The 19246-nt window shown below is 41.4% G+C and overlaps 1 protein-coding gene across 4 annotated transcripts in view; it reads right to left on the bottom strand.

The window, feature by feature from the left end:
* Nucleotides 1–3: 3 nt before the first annotated feature.
* Nucleotides 4–19246, bottom strand: part of LOC139177198 (cationic amino acid transporter 3-like) — a 32081-nt gene continuing 12838 nt past the window's right edge. The window contains exons 8-15 of one of the 4 annotated variants that reach the window (XR_011561694.1): nucleotides 18941–19080; nucleotides 18724–18826; nucleotides 18328–18524; nucleotides 17963–18129; nucleotides 17584–17753; nucleotides 17260–17420; nucleotides 7026–7103; nucleotides 4–6145 (exon numbers count right to left, since the gene is read on the bottom strand). Coding sequence is in view for 2 of the 4 variants with exons in the window: in XM_070771676.1 (XP_070627777.1) it covers nucleotides 17369–17420; nucleotides 17584–17753; nucleotides 17963–18129; nucleotides 18328–18524; nucleotides 18724–18826; nucleotides 18941–19080 (829 nt within the window). In the remaining 2 variants the exon portion in view is untranslated. Of the gene's footprint in view, nucleotides 7104–17010; nucleotides 17421–17583; nucleotides 17754–17962; nucleotides 18130–18327; nucleotides 18525–18723; nucleotides 18827–18940; nucleotides 19081–19246 lie in introns of those variants that run through there. The other 3 variants (XR_011561693.1, XM_070771676.1, XM_070771678.1) reach the window with 3 other exon arrangements.

The raw sequence follows: 19246 nt of genomic DNA, 5'->3' as shown, positions 1-19246 counted from the left end.
AGAATGAAATGGAATTTGTAAGGAGGGACAGACTCTAGCCCAGCTTAGTCAAATTAGCAAACCAGAGTGGCCTCTTTTTTTCTTTTCTCTTTTAAAAAAACTTTTTATTTTGTATTGGGGTATAGCCGATTAAGAATGTTGTGACAGTTTCAGGTGAAAAGCCAAGGGACTCAGCCATACATATTCACATATCCATTCTCCCCCAGTGCCCCCCTACACACACACCAGAGCGGCCCGTCTCTGATTTACTTCACTCTGTGTGACAGGACCTAGTGTATATTAATGCAAGTATATGGAATCTTAAAAAAAAAAAAAAAAAAAAAAACACAGTATTGATGAATCTATTTACAGGTTAGGAATGGAGGAGCAAATGTAGAAAACGGACTTGTGGACACAGGGTGGGGAACAAATTGAAATCGTAGCATTGAAATATACACGACCATGTGTAACATAGACAGCTAGTGGGAAGCTGCTGTATAGCACAGGGAGCTCAGCTGGGGGCTCTGTGATGACCTAGAGGGTGGGATGCGGGAGGGAGGGAGGGGGGCGGTTAAAGAGGGATAGGATAAATGTAAACATATGGATAATTCACGTTGTTGTACAGCAGAAGCCAACACAACATTGTAAAGCAATTATATTCCCCAAAAAACCACTGCCTGGAGGGCGAGAGGCCTCGTCTCCATTCTCAATCAGAAATGGCAGGACTCTGTGTCCTGCTCTTTGAGGCATGAAATACACCTCACTACAGGGCTTCTCCAAGCCAGGCTTCAGCAATGTGTGAACAGTGAACTTCCTGATGTTCAAGCTGGTTTTAGAAAAGGCAGAGGAACCAGAGATCAAATTGCCAACATCCGCTGAATCATGGAAAAAGCAAGAGAGTTCCAGAAAAGCATCTATTTCTGCTTTATTGACTATGCCAAAGCCTTTGACTGTGTGGATCACAATAAACTGTGGAAAATTCTGAATGAGATGGGAATACTAGACCACCTGATCTTCCTCTTGAGAAATTTGTATGCAGGTCAGGAAGCAACAGTTAGAACTGGACATGGAACAACAGACTGGTTCCAAATAGGAAAAGAGGTTGTCAAGGCTGTATATTGTCACCCTGGTTATTTAACTTATATGCAGACTACATCATGAGAAATGCTGGGCTGGAAGAAGCACAAGCTGGAATCAAGATTGCTGGGAGAAATATCAATAACCTCAGATATGCAGATGACACCACCCTTATGGCAGAAAGTGAAGAGGAGCTAAAAGGCCTCTTCATGAAAGTGAAAGAGGAGAGTGAAAATGTTGGCTTAAAACTCAACATTCAGAAAACGAAGATCATGGCATCCGGTCCCATCACTTCATGGGAAATAGATGGGGAAACAGTGGAAACAGTGTCAGACTTTACTTTTCTGGGCTCCAAAATCACTACAGATGGTGACTGCAGCCATGAAATTAAAAGACGCTTACTCCTTGGAAGGAAAGTTATGACCAACCTAGATAGCATATTCAAAAGCAGAGACATTACTTTGCAACAAAGGTTCGTCTAGTCAAGGCTATGGTTTTTCCTGTGGTCATGTATGGATGTGAGAGTTGGACTGTGAAGAAGGCTGAGCACCAAAGCATTGATGCTTTTGAACCGTGGTGTTGGAGAAGACTCTTGAGAGTCCCTTGGACTGCAAGGAGATCCAACCAGTCCATTCTGAAGGAGATCAGCCCTGGGATTTCTTTGGAAGGAATGATGCTAAAGCTGAAACTCCAGTACTTTGGCCACCTCATGGGAAGAGTTGACTCATTGGAAAAGACTCTGATGTTGGGAGGAATTGGGGGCAGGAGGAGAAGGGGACGACAGAAGATCAGATGGCTGGATGGCATCTGACTGGATGGACATGAGTCTGAGTGAACTCCGGGAGTTGGTGATGGACAGGGAGGCCTGACGTGCTGCGCTTCATGGGGTCGCAAAGAGTCGGACACGACTGAGTGACTGATCTGATCTGATCTGACAGGGCTCCGCAAGGCTAGACTGACCCAGTTACAGAAGTCACCTGCCAGGTGGCTTCCATGCTGTTACTCCAAAGTCCAAGTTTAGCATTTTGGTTCAGAGCAAGCATTCAAAGAGCCAGGCAGCTCTGGTTAGAATCTTGGTTCCGCCAACACCTTGTGCCTTTGAGGAAGCCATTTAGTTTTCTGGACCCGCGTTTTCTTCTTCTTTAGATTCTGCTGATGAGCCCTTGTGCCTGTCAAATGGCTCACATGCTCTGGATAACGTATGGTGGTTGCTCCAAAGTTAAAAATAATTTGCAATAGACCAGTAATTCCACTTCAGCCAGTACATCCAAAAGAAATGAAAATAGATTCTCAAAGAGATAGCTGTACACCCAGGGTCATAGCAGCATTATCCATAGGAGCTGAAAGCATATCTGATTGTTCGCGACCCCATTGACTGTAGCCTGCCAGACTCCTCTATCCGCAGGATTCTTCTGGCAAGTTGGAAAGTTGGAAGCAACACAAATATTCACCCAGGAAGGAATGAATAAACACAAGGAGGTCTATACCCACAGTGGAATATCACTAAGCCTTAAAAAGGCAGGACTTTGTGACGCATGCTACAGTGTGGAGGTGCTTTGAGGACATTATGCTGAGTGACTTAAGCCAGTCACAAAAATACAAATATCGCATGATTCCATTTCTATGAAGTACTGAAAAGAGTCAAAGCCGTGGAGACAAATGTAGAATGGTGGTTGCCAGGGGCTGAGGTAAAGGGGGAACTGGGGAGTTATCATTTAATGGGGACACAGGTGAAAGTGTTCCAGGGACTGGGTGCACAATCATGTAAACACCCGTAACATTTTTGGACTGTACACTTAAAACGGTTAAGTTGGTTAATGTTATGTTATGTGTATTTTGCCACCATTTTAAAAAATTGCTGCCCATGATAAGTAATAGAACAAGCTTCACACAGTTACTGGATGTAGCAAACCCAAAGGGGACTGAATATAAGTCAGCAAGCATTTGGTCCTCCACACAAACCTAAATCTGTGGGTGTTCAAGTCCCTTACAGTTACTTCAATACCTGTAGAAGAGGAAGAACGCATAGATTCCAAGGGCCAGAAGAATACAGGAGCCTGAAATCAGTGTCCACATCATAACCCTTACTTAAGGGTAATTAATCCCTAGTATTATTTGAACATGAGTAAAATTGTCTTAGAGTCTCACAGCACTGATCTAATCTCCCCCACCTTTCCTTACACACGTGCACACAGACACAGCACAGACACTTTCATCTAGAAAACAGGTCTCTCCACCCTCCGCCTGGAGCTGGAATGATCCCCTGCACTCTGGGGTTGCAGGGGTCTCTTTGGGAGGATGTGAACTCAACGCCCAGTCTCCTACAGAAGAGGGTGACCCTAGATTTACTGGATCCTTGGAGCAGAGGCTGGAGCACTGGGTCAGTCAGGGAGTCTGAGGGTAAGCCGTGCGGGGCTGGAGCTGAGACATCTCCAAGAACAGAAGCGGGGAGTCCTGAACACAGAAGACAATCCTCACCCCTGGCTTGTTGGGGTGAGATTGGAGTCGGGGGGAAACACCTGCAGTGTAGCTATCAGCCCCGACTCTTCTGTGGTTACCATCCGTGGGTAGTTCTGAAATGGTCTTTATTGTGGTAAAACATGTGTAACGTAAAATTTACCATTTTAACCATTTTAAGTGTCCAGTTCAAAACTGTTAATGACAAAAAAAAAAAAAGTGTTAAGGACATTCATAGTTTGTACAACCAATCTCTTGAACTTTTTTTCATCTTGCAAAACTGAAACTGTACACATTAAACAAAAATTCCCTCTTCCTCCGCTGCAGTTCCTGGCAATCACCATTCTACTCTATTAATCTAACCCCTCTAGGTACTTCACTTAAGTGGAAACCTTCGGGCTTTGTCATTTCCTATGGAAATGCCTTCTCTTAGTAATGGCCACAAGGTTCATCCATGTTGAAGCTTATTGGAAACATAGTATCTTTATTTCTGATGGCACATCTGCTTGATTTTTAATGTATTTTTTTGCAGTCTTTCATCACTGCTGTCACATTTGAAGGAGCAGACTCATCCTTCAGTCTGTGGTGGTTCCCTCGAGCTGGAGTATTCTGTTTGACGGTGGTGTTAATTCCTGGGGTTTCCTGTCTTTCTCTCCCTACACCTGGTCCACTTTCCTTGCTCCGTCTTGTGGGTTAGGGTCGTCTGCCATCCCAAAAGAAATCAGTCCTAAATATTCATTGGAAAAACTAATGCTGAAGCTAAAGATGCAATACTTTGGCTGCCTGATGAGAAGAACTGACTTATTGGAAAAGACCCTGTGGCTGCATGGTGACTGCAGCCATGAAAGTAGAAGATGCTTGCTCCTTGGGAGGAAAGTTATGACCAACCTAGAGAGCATATTAAAAAGCAGAGACATTACCTTGCTGACAAAAGTCCTTCTGTCCAAGCTATGGTTTTTCCAGTAGTCATGTATGGATGTGAGGGTTGGACTATAAAGAAAACTGAGCGCCGAAGAATTGATGCTTTTGAACTGTGGTGTTGGAGAAGACTCTTGAGAGTCCCTTGGACTGCAAGGAGCTCCAACCAGTCCATCCTAAAGGAAATCAGTCCTGAATATTCATTGGAAGGACTGATGCTGAAGCTCAAAGTCCAAAACTTTAGCACCTGATGCGAAGACTTGGTTTATATTACTTTTAGGTAGACTGCCTAGTGACTTTGGTATTTTTACAGATGCTGTATAATATTATGTGTAGAATATGAAAAAATAATATAAATGAATGTATATAGCAAAGCAGAAACAGCCTCACCAATTCAGAAAACTGACAAGTGGCAATCTGTGAAGACAGGGAAGGGGGAAGGGGCAAATTGAGGGTATGGGATTAAGAGACACATGGCAGGAGGAGAAGGGGACCACAGAGGAGATGGTTGGATGGCATTACCAACTTGGTGGACACGAGTTTGAGTAAGCTCTGAGTGTTGGTGATGGACAGGGAGGCCAAGCATGCTGGAGTCAGTGGGGTCGCAAAGAGTCAGACATGACTGAGTGACTGAACTGAATACGTAATCATTAAGGACATATTTGGAGCGGAAGGAATTATAGCGATTATCTTGTATAACTTCTACTGAAGTATCATCTGAAAAAATACCAAATCACTATGTTGTATATTTGAAATTAATGTTATATGGTAAACCAATGATATTTCGATTTTTTTAAGTTGATAGCATTTTTTTATTTAAAAAATTATTTCATTTTAATTGGAGGTACTTCAATTAAAAAAATACTGGTATAACAAATAGTTCACAATTGTTTACTTCTTGTTTCTCAATACTGGTATAACAAATAGTTCACAGTTGTTTACTTCTTGTTTCTCAATAGAAACTAAAGTTTTTAAGGGTTAAGAATTCTGATTAATATGTGTAATTAAAATGACTAAAATTACTAAGGCAAACATCTCTGCATGCAAGCAAATGTTTCAAAGTTATCAGGAAACCCACTGAGACTTGTAGATCTGAGTCCCCTCTTTGTCTTATGTTCTCTACCTGACCTGGCTAACATAAATCTACCGACCATTTGTTTTTCCATCTTCATGTGAATTGCCTTCCTTCTCTTTCAAGTCTCAAACCACTACCCCCAACACTCTCTTTAGTCTTTAACTGAAGACGGTATGGAAGGGAAAGGATTTGGTTATTCTGGTCAGTTGCTCAGTTTTCTTTGGTCTCTCCCCTGAATTGTTGTTCAGTCGCTCAGTCTGCAGACTGCAGCATGCCAGGCTTCCCTGTCCATCACTAACTTCCAGAGTTTGCTCAAAGTCATGTCCATTGAGTTTGGTGATGACATCCAACCATCTCATCCTCTGTCATCTCCTTTTCCTCCTGCCCTTGATCTTTCCCAGCATCAAGGTCATTTCCAATGAGTCAGCTCTTCCCATCAGGTAGCCAAAGTATTGGAGTTTCAGCTTCAATATCAGTCCTTCCAATGAATATTCAGGACTGATTTCCTGTAGGATGGACTGGTTGGAGCTCCTTGCAGTCCAAGGGACTCTCAAGCTTCTTCTCCAACACCACAGTTCAAAAACATCAATTCTTCAGGGCTGAGCTTTCTTTATAGTCCAACTCTCACATCCAACATGACTACAGGAAAAAGCATAGCTTTGACTATATGGACCTTTGTCGGCAAAGTAATATCTCTTTTTAAAATTCACTGTGAAGCCTTGTCATAGCTTTTCTTAGCAAGTGTCTTAATTTCATGGCTGTAGTCACTGTCTGCAGTGATTTTGGAGCCCAAGAAAATAAAATCTGCCACTGTTTCCATTGTTTCCCCATCTATTTGCCATGAAGTGATGGGACTGGATGCTGTGATCTTCATTTTTTGAATGTTGAGTTGTAAGCCAGCTTTTTCACTCTCCTCTTTCACCTTCACCACATTATTGAGCTATCACTTGATTTTTGTCCCATTAAGCTATCTCATGTTAATTTAATCCTTATACCGGCCAGAATAACCTGGAAGGGTTGATTCAATTTCTCATCAAGGCTCTTTTATGGGCAGTGTTCTGTGTTGCCTCTTATAGCACATTGGTAGCACAGGATATCTGGTTGGCCCACAGCAGTAAGCAAAGAACAGAATCGGGTGATGTCAACCCCTTCTGACAAAGTTTCCCCTGACAGTTTCAATCTCCATTAACTTCTTCCTAAGCCTGTACGGTCATGCGAACTAGGAAGGCAGTGATATTTCTAATTCTGTTCGTCCACCTCCATCTGTATTTTAATTCATGTAATATCTTGCTGCTCAGTTTCTTGACCTGTATCCCTCCTTCACTCTACTACAGATACTCATTCCCACAAACAACTCTCTAGTTCATTATTATCAATATCTTGAATGTGCATAATCTCGGTGTCAGACACTCTGTTCTAACTCTTTAACCTGTCTATCCTTTTTCACTTCCTGTCTTTTAGTTCCACACAATTGTAATCATTTATCAATAAATCATTACTTACTACTTCTTTCCCTCACCTCTGACAATGCAGGTGTTTTTTGTTTTTTCCAATTAAGAACTTTCCATCATCAAGTCTACTGTGTAACTCCAGGAGTCTGTGACAGAAAAGTAAAGAGAAATAGTCATTTACAAAAGATTACACTATGTCTCCATAAAGCTGGGGAAAAGAGAAAAGTGATCATTTTACCATGATGACATGATCCACTTTGTCTGTTATCTTCTCCTTTTCTTAGAGTCTACTTTGTCTGATAGTAATATAGCCGCCTTAGCTTTCTTGTGTCACTGTTTGCAAGTGGGTCTGTTCCCCTCCTTTTACTTCCAAATTACCTCTGTCCTATATTTCAAGGGCAGCACTAGACACAGTATACAGTTACCTGCCTTTCCTCCCCAGACAGCCCTCTCTGCATTTTTACTAAAAAGAAGCACGAGGAGGCGCTTTGTATGTGCAGGTTAATATTTTATTTCTTTCTCCAGTAGCTGCTTCCATTGTTATACATTCTTTGTGAAATATCATCTTGCTGCACACTTACAAATCATGCCCTTTTTGTATGTGTATTGGGGTCTGAAAAGAACACTTAAAAATTATACATCATTACAGTCACTTATCCACTGGCAATAAATATAGGCCCCTAAAAGCATTTCGTGGTGCAGGAGCAGTGAGCAGCAGAGGTGTGGCACAGGAGCGATGAACAATCAGAGGAGATACCCCACTTCTAAGGACAGGAGTGGCAGCCGTGAGCAGATACCCCACCTCCAAGGTAAGGAGCAGCGGCTGCGCTTTGCTGGAGCAACTGTGAAGAGATACCCCATGTCCAAGCAGATGACACCGCCCTTATGGCAGAAAGTGAACAAGAACTAAAAAGCCTCTTGATGCAAGTGAAAGAGGAGAGTGAAAAAGTTGGCTTAAAGCTCAACATTCAGAAAACTAAGATCGTGGCATCTGGTCCCATCACTTTATGGCAAGTAGATGGGAAAACAGTGAAAACAGTGACTGACTTTATTATTTTGGGCTCCAAAATCACTGCAGATGGTGACTGCAGCCATGAATTAAAAGACACTTACCCAGTGGAAGGAGAGTTATGACCAAACTAGACAGCATATTAAAAAGCAGAGACATTATTTTGCCAACAAAGGTCCATCTAGTCAAGGCTATGGTTTTTCCAGTAGTCATGTATGGATGAGAGTTGCACTATAAAGAAAGCTGAGTGCTGAAGCATTGATGCTTTTGAACTGTGGTTTTGGAGAAGACTCTTGAGACTCCCTTGGACTACAAGGAGGTCTAACCAGTCCAACCTAAAAGGGAACAGGCCTAGCTGTTCATTGGAAGAATTTATGTTGAAGCTGAAACTCCAATACTTTGGCCACTTTATGTGAAGAGCTGACCCATTTGAAAAGACCATGATGCTGAGAAAGATTGAGGGCAGGAGGAGAAGGGGACAAGAGAGGATAAGATGGTTGCATGGCATCACTGACTCAATAAATATGAGTTTGGGTAAACTCCAGGTGTTGATGATGGATAGGGAGGCCTGGCGTGCTGCAGTTATGGGGTTGCAAAGAGTAGGACATGACTAAGCAACTAAACTGAAGGCAAGAAAAACCCAAGTAAGATGGTAGGTGCTAAGAGAGGGCATCAGAGGGCAGACAGACTGAAACCACAATCACAAAAAACTAGCCAATCTGATCACATGGACCACAGCCTTGTCTAACTCAGTTGAACTAGGCCATACCCTGTGGGGCCACCCAAGACGGACGAGTCATGGTTGAGAGGTCTGACAGAGTGTGGTCCACTGGTGAAGGGAATGGCAAACCACTTCAGTATTCTTGCCTTGAGAACCCCATGAACAGTATGAAAAGGCCAAAAGATAGGACACTGAAAGATGAACTCCCCAGGTCGGGAGGTGCCCAATGTGCTACTGGAGATCAGAGGAGAAATAAATTCAGAAAGAATGGAGGGATGGAGCCAAAGCAAAAACAACACCAAGTTGTGGATGGGACTGGTGATAGAAGCAAGGTCTGATGCTGTAAAGAGCAATATTGCATAGGAACCTGCAATGTTAGGTCCATGAATCAAGGCAAATTGGAAGTGGTCAAACAGGAGATGGAAAGAGTGAACGTTGACATTCTAGGAATCAGCAAGCTAAAATGGACTGGAATGGGTGAATTTAACTCAGATGACCATTATATCTCCTACTGTGGGCAGGAATCCCTTAGAAGAAATGAGTAGCCATCATGGTCAACAAGAGAGTCTGAAATGCAGTACTTGGATGCAATCTCAAAAATGATAAAATGATCTCTGTTTGTTTCCAATGCAAACCATTCAATATCATGGTAATCCAAGTCTATGCCCTGACCAGTAATGCTGAAGAAGCTGAAGTTGAACGGATCTATGAAGACCTACAAGACCTTTTAGAACTAACACACCCAAAAGATGTCCTTTTCATTATAGGGGACTGGAATGCAAAAGTAAGAAGTCAAGAAATACTTGGAGTAACAGGCAAATTTGGCCTTGGAGTACAGAATGAGGCAAGGCAAAGGTTAATCGAGTTTTGCCAAAGAATGCACTGGTCATAGCAAACACCCTCTTCCAACAACACAAGAGAAGACTCTGCACATGAACATCACCAGATGGCCAACACCGAAAGCAGATTGATTATATTCTTTGCAGCCAAAGATGGAGAAGCTCTATACAGTCAGCAAAAACATGACCAGGAGCTGACTGTGGCTCAGATCATGAACTCCTTATTGCCAAATTCAGACTGAAGTTGAAGAAAGTGGGGAAAACCACTAAACCATTCAGGTATAACATAAACTAAGTCCCTATGATTAGACAATGGAAGTGAGAAATAGATATAAGGTACCAGATCTGATAGGCAGAGTGCCTGATGAACTATGGACAGAGGTTTTTGACACTGTATAGGAGACAGGGATCAAGACCATCCCCATGGGAAAGAAATGCAAAAAAGCATAATGGCTGCCTGAAGAGGCCTTACAAATAGCTGTGAAAAGTAGAGAAGCGAGGAGCAAAGGAGAAAAGGAAAGATATACTCATTTGAATGCAGAGTTCCAAAGAATACCAAGGAGGGGTAAGAAAGCCTTCCTCAGTGATCAGTGCAAAGAAATAGAGGGAAACAATACAATGGTAAAGACTAGAGATCTCTTCAAGAAAATTAGAGACACCAAGGGAGCATTTCATGCAAAGATGGGCTCAATAAAGGACAGAAATGGTATGGACCTAACAGAAGCAGAAGATGTTAAGAAGAGGTGGCAAGAATACACAGAAAAACTTTACAAAAAGATCTTCATGACCCAGATAATCACGATGGTGTGATCACTCACCTAGAACCAGATGTTCTGGAATATGAAGTCAAGTGGGCCTTAGGAAGCATCACTATGAACAAAGCTAGCAGAGGTGATGGAATTCCAGTTGATCTACTTCAAATCCTGAAAGATGATGCTGTGAAAGTGCTGCACAATATGCCAGCAAATTTGGAAAACTCAGCAATGGCCATAGCACTGGAAAAGGTCAGTTTTCATTCCAATCCCAAAGAAAGGCAATGCCAAAGAATGTTCAAACTCCTGCACAATTGCACTCATCTCATACGATAGTGAAGTAATGCTCAAAATTCTGCAAGCCAGGCTTCAGCAAAACATGAACCGCGAACTTCCAGATGTTCAAGCTGGTTTAAGAAAAGGTAGAGGAACTGGAGATCAAATTGCCAACATCTGGTGGATCACTGAAAAAGCAAGAGAGTTCCAGAAAAACATATATTTCTGCTTTATTGACTATGCCAAAGCCTTGATGGTGTGGATCACAATAAACTATGGAAAATTCTGAAAGAGATGGGAATAGCAGGCCACCTGACCTGCCTCTTGAGAAACCTGTATGCAGGTCAGGAAGCAACAGTTAGAACTGGGCATGGAACAACAGACTGGTTCCAAATAGGGAAACGAGTACGTCAAGGCTATATATTGTCACCCTGCTTATGTAACTTCTGTGCAGAGTACATCATGAGAAACGCTGGGCTGGAAGAAGCACAAGCTGGAATTAAGATTGCCGGGAGAAATATCAATAACCTCAGATATGTAGATGACACCACCGTTAGGCAGAAATTGAAGAAGAACTAAAAAGCCTCTTGATGAAAGTGAAAGAGGAGAGTGAAAAAGTTGGCTTAAAGGTCAACAGTCAGAAAACTAAGATCATGGCATCTGGTCCCATCACTTCATGGCAAATAGATGGTCAAACAGGGGAGGAGCTAAGATGGCGGAGGAGTAGGATGGGGAGAACACTTTCTCCCCCACAAATTCATCAAAAGAACATTTAAACGCCGAGTAAATTCCACAACACAACTTCTGAATGCTGGCAGAGGACATCAGGCACCCAGAAAAGCAACCCATGTCTTCGAAAGGAGATGTTTTATCAATTTTGCTGTATAGAAGGAGAAGTTTTGAAACTACTGTAAAAATAAGACCGATAACTGGAAGCAGACTTAAGTCTAAACCCTAACTCCAGGGAACTCCTGACTCCAGGGAACATTAATTGACAGAAGCTCATCAAACGCCTCCATACCTACACTGAAACCAAGCACCACACAAGGGCAAACAAGTTCCAGGGCAAGACATACCAAGCAAATTCTCCAGCAACACAGGAACACAGCCCTGAGCTCCAAGATACAGGCTGCCCAAAGTCACCCCAAAACCATAGACATCTCATAACTCATTACTGGACACTTCATTGCACTCCAGAGAGAAGAAATACAGCTCCACCCACCAGAACACTGACACAAGCTTCCCTAACCAAGAAACCTTGACAAGCCACCTGTACAAACCCACACACAGCAAGGAAACGCCACAATAAAGAGAACTCCACAAACTGCCAGAATACAGAAAGGACACCCCAAACTCAGCAATTTAAACAAGATGAAGAGACAGAGGAATACCCAGCAGGTAAAGGAACAGGATAAATGCCCACCAAACCAAACAAAAGAGGAAGAGATAGCGAATCTACCTGATAAAGAATTCCGAATAATGATAGTGAAATTGATCCAAAATCTTGAAACTAAAATGGAATCACAGATAAATAGCCTGGAGACAAGGATTGAGAAGATGCAAGAAAGGTTTAACAAGGACCTAGAAGAAATAAAAAAGAGTCAATATATAATGAATAATGCAATAAATGAAATCAAAAACACTCTGGAGGCAACAAATAGTAGAATAACAGAGGCAGAAGATAGGATTAGTGAATTAGAAGATAGAATGGTAGAAATAAATGAATCAGAGAGGATAAAAGAAAAATGAATTAAAAGAAATGAGGACAATCTCAGAGACCTCCAGGACAATATTAAACGCTACAACATTCAAATCATAGGGGTTCCAGAAGAAGAAGACAAAAACAAAGACCATGAGAAAATAGTTGAGGAGATAATAGTTGAAAATTTCCCTAAAATGGGGAAGGAAATAATCACCCAAGTCCAAGAAACCCAGAGAGTCCCAAACAGGATAAACCCAAGGCAAAACACCCCAAGACACATGTTAATCAAATTAACAAAGATCAAACACAAAGAACAAATATTAAAAGCAGCAAGGGAAAAACAGCAAATAACACACAAGGGAAAACCCATATGGATAACAGCTGATCTTTCAATAGAAACTCTCCAATCGGGAGGGAATGGCAAGACACACTTAAAGCGATGAAAGAAAATAACCTACAGCCCAGATTATTGTACCCAGCAAGGATCTCATTCAAATATGAAGGAGAAATCAAAAGCTTTACAGACAAGCAAAAGCTGAGAGAATTCGGCACCACCAAACCAACTCTCCAACAAATACTAAAGGATATTCTCTAGACAGGAAACACAAAAAAGGTGTATAAATTCGAACCAAAACAATAAAGTAAATGGCAATGGGATCATACTTATCAATAATTACCTTAAACGTAAATGGGTTGAATGCCCCAACCAAAAGACAAAGACTGGCTGAATGGATACAAAAACAAGACTCCTACATATGCTGTCTACAAGAGACCCACCTCAAAACAGGGGACACATACAGACTGAAAGTGAAGGGCTTGAAAAAGATTTTCCATGCAAGTAGGGACCAAAAGAAAGCAGGAGTAGCAATACTCATATCAGACAAAATAGACTTTAAAACAAAGGCTATGAAAAGAGGCAAAGACGGTCACTACATAATGATCAAAGGATCAATCCAAGAAGAAGATATAACAATTATAAATATATATGCACCCAACACAGGAGCGCCGCAATATGTAAGACAAATGCTAACAAGTATGAAAGGAGAAATTAACAATAACACAATAATAGTGGGAGACTTTAATACCTCACTCACACCTATGGATAGATCAACTAAACAGAAAGTTAACAAGGAAACACGAACTTTAAATGATACAATAGACCAGTTAGACCTAATTGATATCTATAGGACATTTCATCCCAAAACAATGAATATCACCTTTTTCTCAAGTGCACATGGAACCTTCTCCAGGATAGATGACATCCTGGGCCATAAATCTAGCCTCGGTAAATTCAAAAAAATGGAAATCATTCCAAGCATCTTTGCTGACCACAATGCAGTAAGATTAGATCTCAATTACAGGAGAAAAACTATTAAAAATTCCAACATATGGAGGGTGAACAACACGCTGCTGAATAACCAACAAATCACAGAAGAAATCAAAAAAGAAATCAAAATTTGCATAGAAATGAATGAAAATGAAAACACAACAACCCACAACCTGTGGGACACTGTAAAAGCAGTCCTAAGGGGAAAGTTCATAGCAATACAGGCATACCTCAAGAAACAAGAGAAAAGTCAAATAAATAACCTAACTCTACACCTAAAGCAACTAGAAAAGGAAGAAATGAAGAACCCCAGGGTTAGTAGAAGGAAAGAAATCTTAAAAATTAGGGCAGAAATAAATGCAAAAGAAACAAAAGAGACCATAGGAAAAATCAACAAAGCCAAAAACTGGTTCTTTGAAAGGACAAATAAAATTGACAAACCATTAGCCAGACTCATCAAGAAACAAAGGGAGAAAAATCAAATCAATAAAATTAGAAACGAAAATGAAGAGATCACAACAGACAACACAGAAATACAAAGGATCATAAGAGACTACTATCAGCAATTATATGCCAATAAAATGGACAACGTGGAAGAAATGGACAAATTCTTAGAAAGTACAACTTTCCAAAACGGAACCAGGAAGAAATAGAAAATCTTAACAGACCCATCACAAGCAAGGAAATTGAAACTGTAATCAGAAATCTTCCAGCAAATAAAAACCCAAGTCCAGACGGCTTCACAGCTGAATTCTACCAAAAATTTAGAGAAGAGCTAATACCTATCCTACTCAAACTCTTCCAGAAAATTGCAGAGGAAGGTAAACTTCCAAACTCATTCTATGAGGCCACCATCACCCTAATACCAAAACCTGACAAAGATGCCACAAAAAAAGAAAACCACAGGCCAATATCACTGATGAACATAGATGCAAAAATCCTTAACAAAATTCTAGCAATCAGAATCCAACAACACATTAAAAAGATCATACACCATGACCAAGGGGGCTTTATCCAAGGGATGCAAGGATTCTTCAATATCCGCAAATCAATCAATGTAATACACCACATTAACAAACTGAAAAATAAAAACCATATGATTATCTCAATAGATGCAGAGAAAGCCTTTGACAAAATTCAACACCCATTTATGATAAAAACTCTCCAGAAAGCAGGAATAGAAGGAACATACCTCAACATAATAAAAGCTATATATGACAAACCCACAGCAAACATTATCCTCAATGGTGAAAAATTGAAAGCATTTCCTCTAAAGTCAGGAACAAGACAAGGGTGCCCACTTTCACCATTACTATTCAACATAGTTTTGGAAGTTTTGGCCACAGCAATCAGAGCAGAAAAAGAAATAAAAGGAATCCAAATTGGAAAAGAAGAAGTAAAACTCTCACTATTTGCAGATGACATGATCCTCTACATAGAAAACCCTAAAGACTCCACCAGAAAATTACTAGAACTAATCAATGATTATAGTAAAGTTGCAGGATATAAAATCAACACACAAAAATCCCTTGCATTCCTATACACTAATAATGAGAAAACAGAAAGAGAAATTAAGGAAACAATTCCATTCACCATTGCAACGAAAAGAATAAAATACTTAGGAATATATCTACCTAAAGAAACTAAAGACCTATATATAGAAAACTATAAAATACTGGTGAAAGAAATCAAAGAGGACACAAATAGATGGAGAAATATACCATGTTCATGGATTGGAAGAATCAATATAGTGAAAATGAGTATACTACCCAAAGCAATTTATAGATTCAATGCAATCCCTATCAAGCTACCAACAGTATTCTTCACAGAGCTAGAACAAATAATTTCACAATTTGTATGGAAATACAAAAAACCTCGAATAACCAAAGCGATCTTGAGAAAGAAAAATGGAACTGGAGGAATCAACCTACCTGACTTCAGGCTCTACTACAAAGCCACAGTCATCAAGACAGTATGGTACTGGCACAAAGACAGAAATATAGATCAATGGAACAAAATAGAAAGCCCAGAGATAAATCCACGCACATATGGACACCTTATCTTTGACAAAGGAGGCAAGAATATACAATGGATTAAAGACAATCCCTTTAACAAGTGGTGCTGGGAAATCTGGTCAACCACTTGTAAAAGAATGAAACTAGAACACTTTCTAACACCATATACAAAAATAAACTCAAAATGGATTAAAGATCTCAACGTAAGACCAGAAACTATAAAACTCCTAGAGGAGAACATAGGCAAAACACTCTCTGACATACATCACAGCAGGATCCTCTATGATCCACCTCCCAGAATATTGGAAATAAAAGTAAAAATAAACAAATGGGACCTAATTAAACTTCAAAGCTTCTGCACATCAAAGGAAACTATTAGCAAGGTGAAAAGACAGCCTTCAGAATGGGAGAAAATAATAGCAAATGAAGCAACCGACCAACAACTAATCTCAAAAATATACAAGCAACTCCTACAGCTCAACTCCAGAAAAATAAATGACGCAATCAAAAAATGGGCCAAAGATCTAAATAGACATTTCTCCAAAGAAGACATACAGATGGCTAACAAACACATGAAAAGATGCTCAACATCACTCATTATCAGAGAAATACAAATAAAAACCACTATGAGGTACCATTTCACACCAGTCAGAATGGCTGTGATCCAAAAGTCTACAAATAATAAATGCTGGAGAGGGTGTGGAGAAAAGGGAACCCTCTTACACTGTTGGTGGGAATGCAAACTATTACAGCCACTATGGAGAACAGTGTGGAGATTCCTTAAAAAACTGAAAATAGAACTGCCTTATGATCCAGCAATCCCACTGCTGGGCATACACACTGAGGAAACCAGAAGAGAAAGAGACACGTGTACCCCAATGTTCATCGCAGCACTGTTTATAATAGCCAAGACATGGAAGCAACCTAGATGTCCATCAGCAGATGAATGGATAAGAAAGCTGTGGTACATATACACAATGGAGTATTACTCAGCCATTAAAAAGAATACATTTGAATCAGTTCTAATGAGGTGGATGAAACTGGAGCCTATTATACAGAGTGAAGTAAGCCAGAAGGAAAAACATAAATACAGTATACTAATGCATATATATGGTATTTAGAAAGATGGTAACAATAACCCGGTGTATGAGACAGCAAAAGAGACACTGATGTATAGAACAGTCTTATGGACTCTGTGGGAGAGGGAGAGGGTGGGAAGATTTGGGAGAATGGCAATGAAACATGTGAAACGTCATGTATGAAACGAGATGCCAGTCCAGGTTCAATGCACGATGCTGTATGCTTGGGGCTGGTGCACTGGGACGACCCAGAGGGATGGTGTGGAGAGGGAGGAGGGAGGAGGGTTCAGGATGGGGAACACATGTATACTAATTAAATAATTTTCTATTAAAGAAAAAAGAAAAAAAATATTTTATTTGTTCCTCAGCTCGATGTTTCCATTGTTGTACTTTCTTTGTGAAAACTGATCTTGCAACTCACTTATGAAGCATGCACTTTTCTGCATGCATACTAAGCTTTGAAAACTTAAAAGTATACAACTCTGAAGCCATTTTGTCCACTACCAATGAACACAGGGCTCTAAATGCATTCCAACCTCAAGCTCCATAGAGGCTCAAAATGCCCCTTGAACCACAAGATACCTCCAGTGCATAGAAGGATTCCACACAGCATCTGTTTCCTGTGGTTAAGACCATTCATCACTAGGAATGTGTTTGTCAAGTCTGCGAGGTGGAGGCTGGTGGCTGCGGCTCATTGTTCTCCAGGCTGTGTCTGATCCCATATCCAAAGTATATGGTGAATCCTAGCAGGCAAATGAGACAGTGAGAAAGAAAATTTGGCACTCTTCTCACTTACAAATGCGCAACGGGCCTCCTTTTATGATGTCTAACAGGAGGGGAGAAGTAGTAGGAAGGTGATTTGATTCAGTCCCTCAGGAGGTCTTATTTTCCAAGGAAGCCACTTACCAATCCCCATCCAAATGCCAAATAGGGTCCAGGTCCCAGTGTCCATCTGCATCATCAGGTAAACATTCACAAAGATGCTCACCAGTGGGAGGACAGGCAGAGCAGGGACCTGTGGGCAGAGTCAGTTCATCCCTGAACACAGCCCAGACGTCTGAGAGGGAGACGCTGCCCTGTATGGGTAGGGTGACCACAATCCTATTCAGACTGAGTTCAGTGCCTCCTGAGATTGTGTATGTGAAGCACCAAGTGTGGATCAGAGAAGTTTCCATGGGTTTTAGCAACTCCCCTTATTCCTTGGTCTGACAGAGATGTTTAGACCTCAAAGCAGGCTGACTTCATTCACTCAAGGTGGACACTCTGGGCACATAAGGTCACTTACCTTGAAGTAAACAGGAAAGGGGCTCTGGGGCTGCCTCCAGATGATGGCCGTGACCCCAGTGATGAGAAGCAGCAGCAGCACAGCCACTGTTGTGAGCACGGGGTCTCCAGAGAACACCTGGCTGGGCCACTGGGCCAGGACCAGGCTCAGGATGGTCAGCAGGAGAACTGCAAGAGTCAAGGTGGAGGAGAACAGGCTGGACCCAGAAGACAAAGATGTCAGAACTTTGGGTCACACCCATCTCTGAAACTGTCCACCTCATGAAGGGCCATCCTACCTTGATTCTTCCTCAACTTCCCCACATGATCTGCCCTCCCCATTCTGTTAATTTCAGAATACAACCAATGAGAAATCCCAACACTAACCAAGCAGGAAGGCACATGAATAGACAATCTGCCCAGATTTCAGAGTGGGAATGGTGTTACTGGGGCAGCAGAGACTCTTTAGAATGTTTGAGGTTCTTGCTTCAGGCCCAGGTTCAAAATGACTTGCTTCTAGCAGAGAAATATCAATTTCCTCCTCTGTTGCCTCTTTGTCGCTTAAGTTCTGGTCTGGCTGATACCTGAAGTAGAAATATTAAGTCAATATTCATAGCAGCCCCTACTCATCCAACATCAGACAATCTAATCTTTCCCAACTTAATGATAGCAGGACATTTAGAAGGGAGCATGGAAGGCGGAAAAGGATTATCTCCCGATTAAACTTGGACAAACCAAAGACCTTTCTCCCCTGACCCCAGTCAAACTATACTGGAGTCTCACCTGAGGACAAGGACAGAAAATGCCACCAGGGAGTAAGCAAGCAGCATCGCAGTTGACACGAGGTCCACAAGATCACTGAGCTCAAAGAGTAAAGTCATGACCCCTGGAATGAGGGAACAAACAAGATGGATGGAGATAGTGAGAAACCAGAGGAAATATACAAGTCTAGAAAATTGATCAAGGACAGAGTGGATTTGTTGTTGTTGTTGTTTTTAACCTGTAAGACTTCCAGCAAATATGATGGCCAGGATGGGGTTGCCTGTGCGGGTACGGGTCCAAGCAAGTCCCCGGAAAAGGAGCCCATCCTCTGCCATTGCATAGATCAACCGAGGCATGGGGAATATGGTACACAGGAGACTGGAAGAGAAAATGGAAACACATATGAGGACGTGCAGAAGCAGGGCAGACAGTGGCTTCTGATCCCTAGTCTACAAGGGCAAGATGTCCTTCCCTCTTGTCTCTCAATCCCAAGGGCTGAGATACCCAAGCATCTGACAGTGGATGGGGAGAAAACCAAGACACT

The sequence above is a fragment of the Bos indicus genome, chromosome 18 (assembly GCF_029378745.1).
Source record: "Bos indicus isolate NIAB-ARS_2022 breed Sahiwal x Tharparkar chromosome 18, NIAB-ARS_B.indTharparkar_mat_pri_1.0, whole genome shotgun sequence".
NCBI classification, from domain to species: Eukaryota; Metazoa; Chordata; class Mammalia; order Artiodactyla; family Bovidae; genus Bos; species Bos indicus.
The sequence above is the reverse complement of the archived record's forward strand: the minus strand, read 5'-3'. Positions and strand labels throughout refer to the sequence as shown.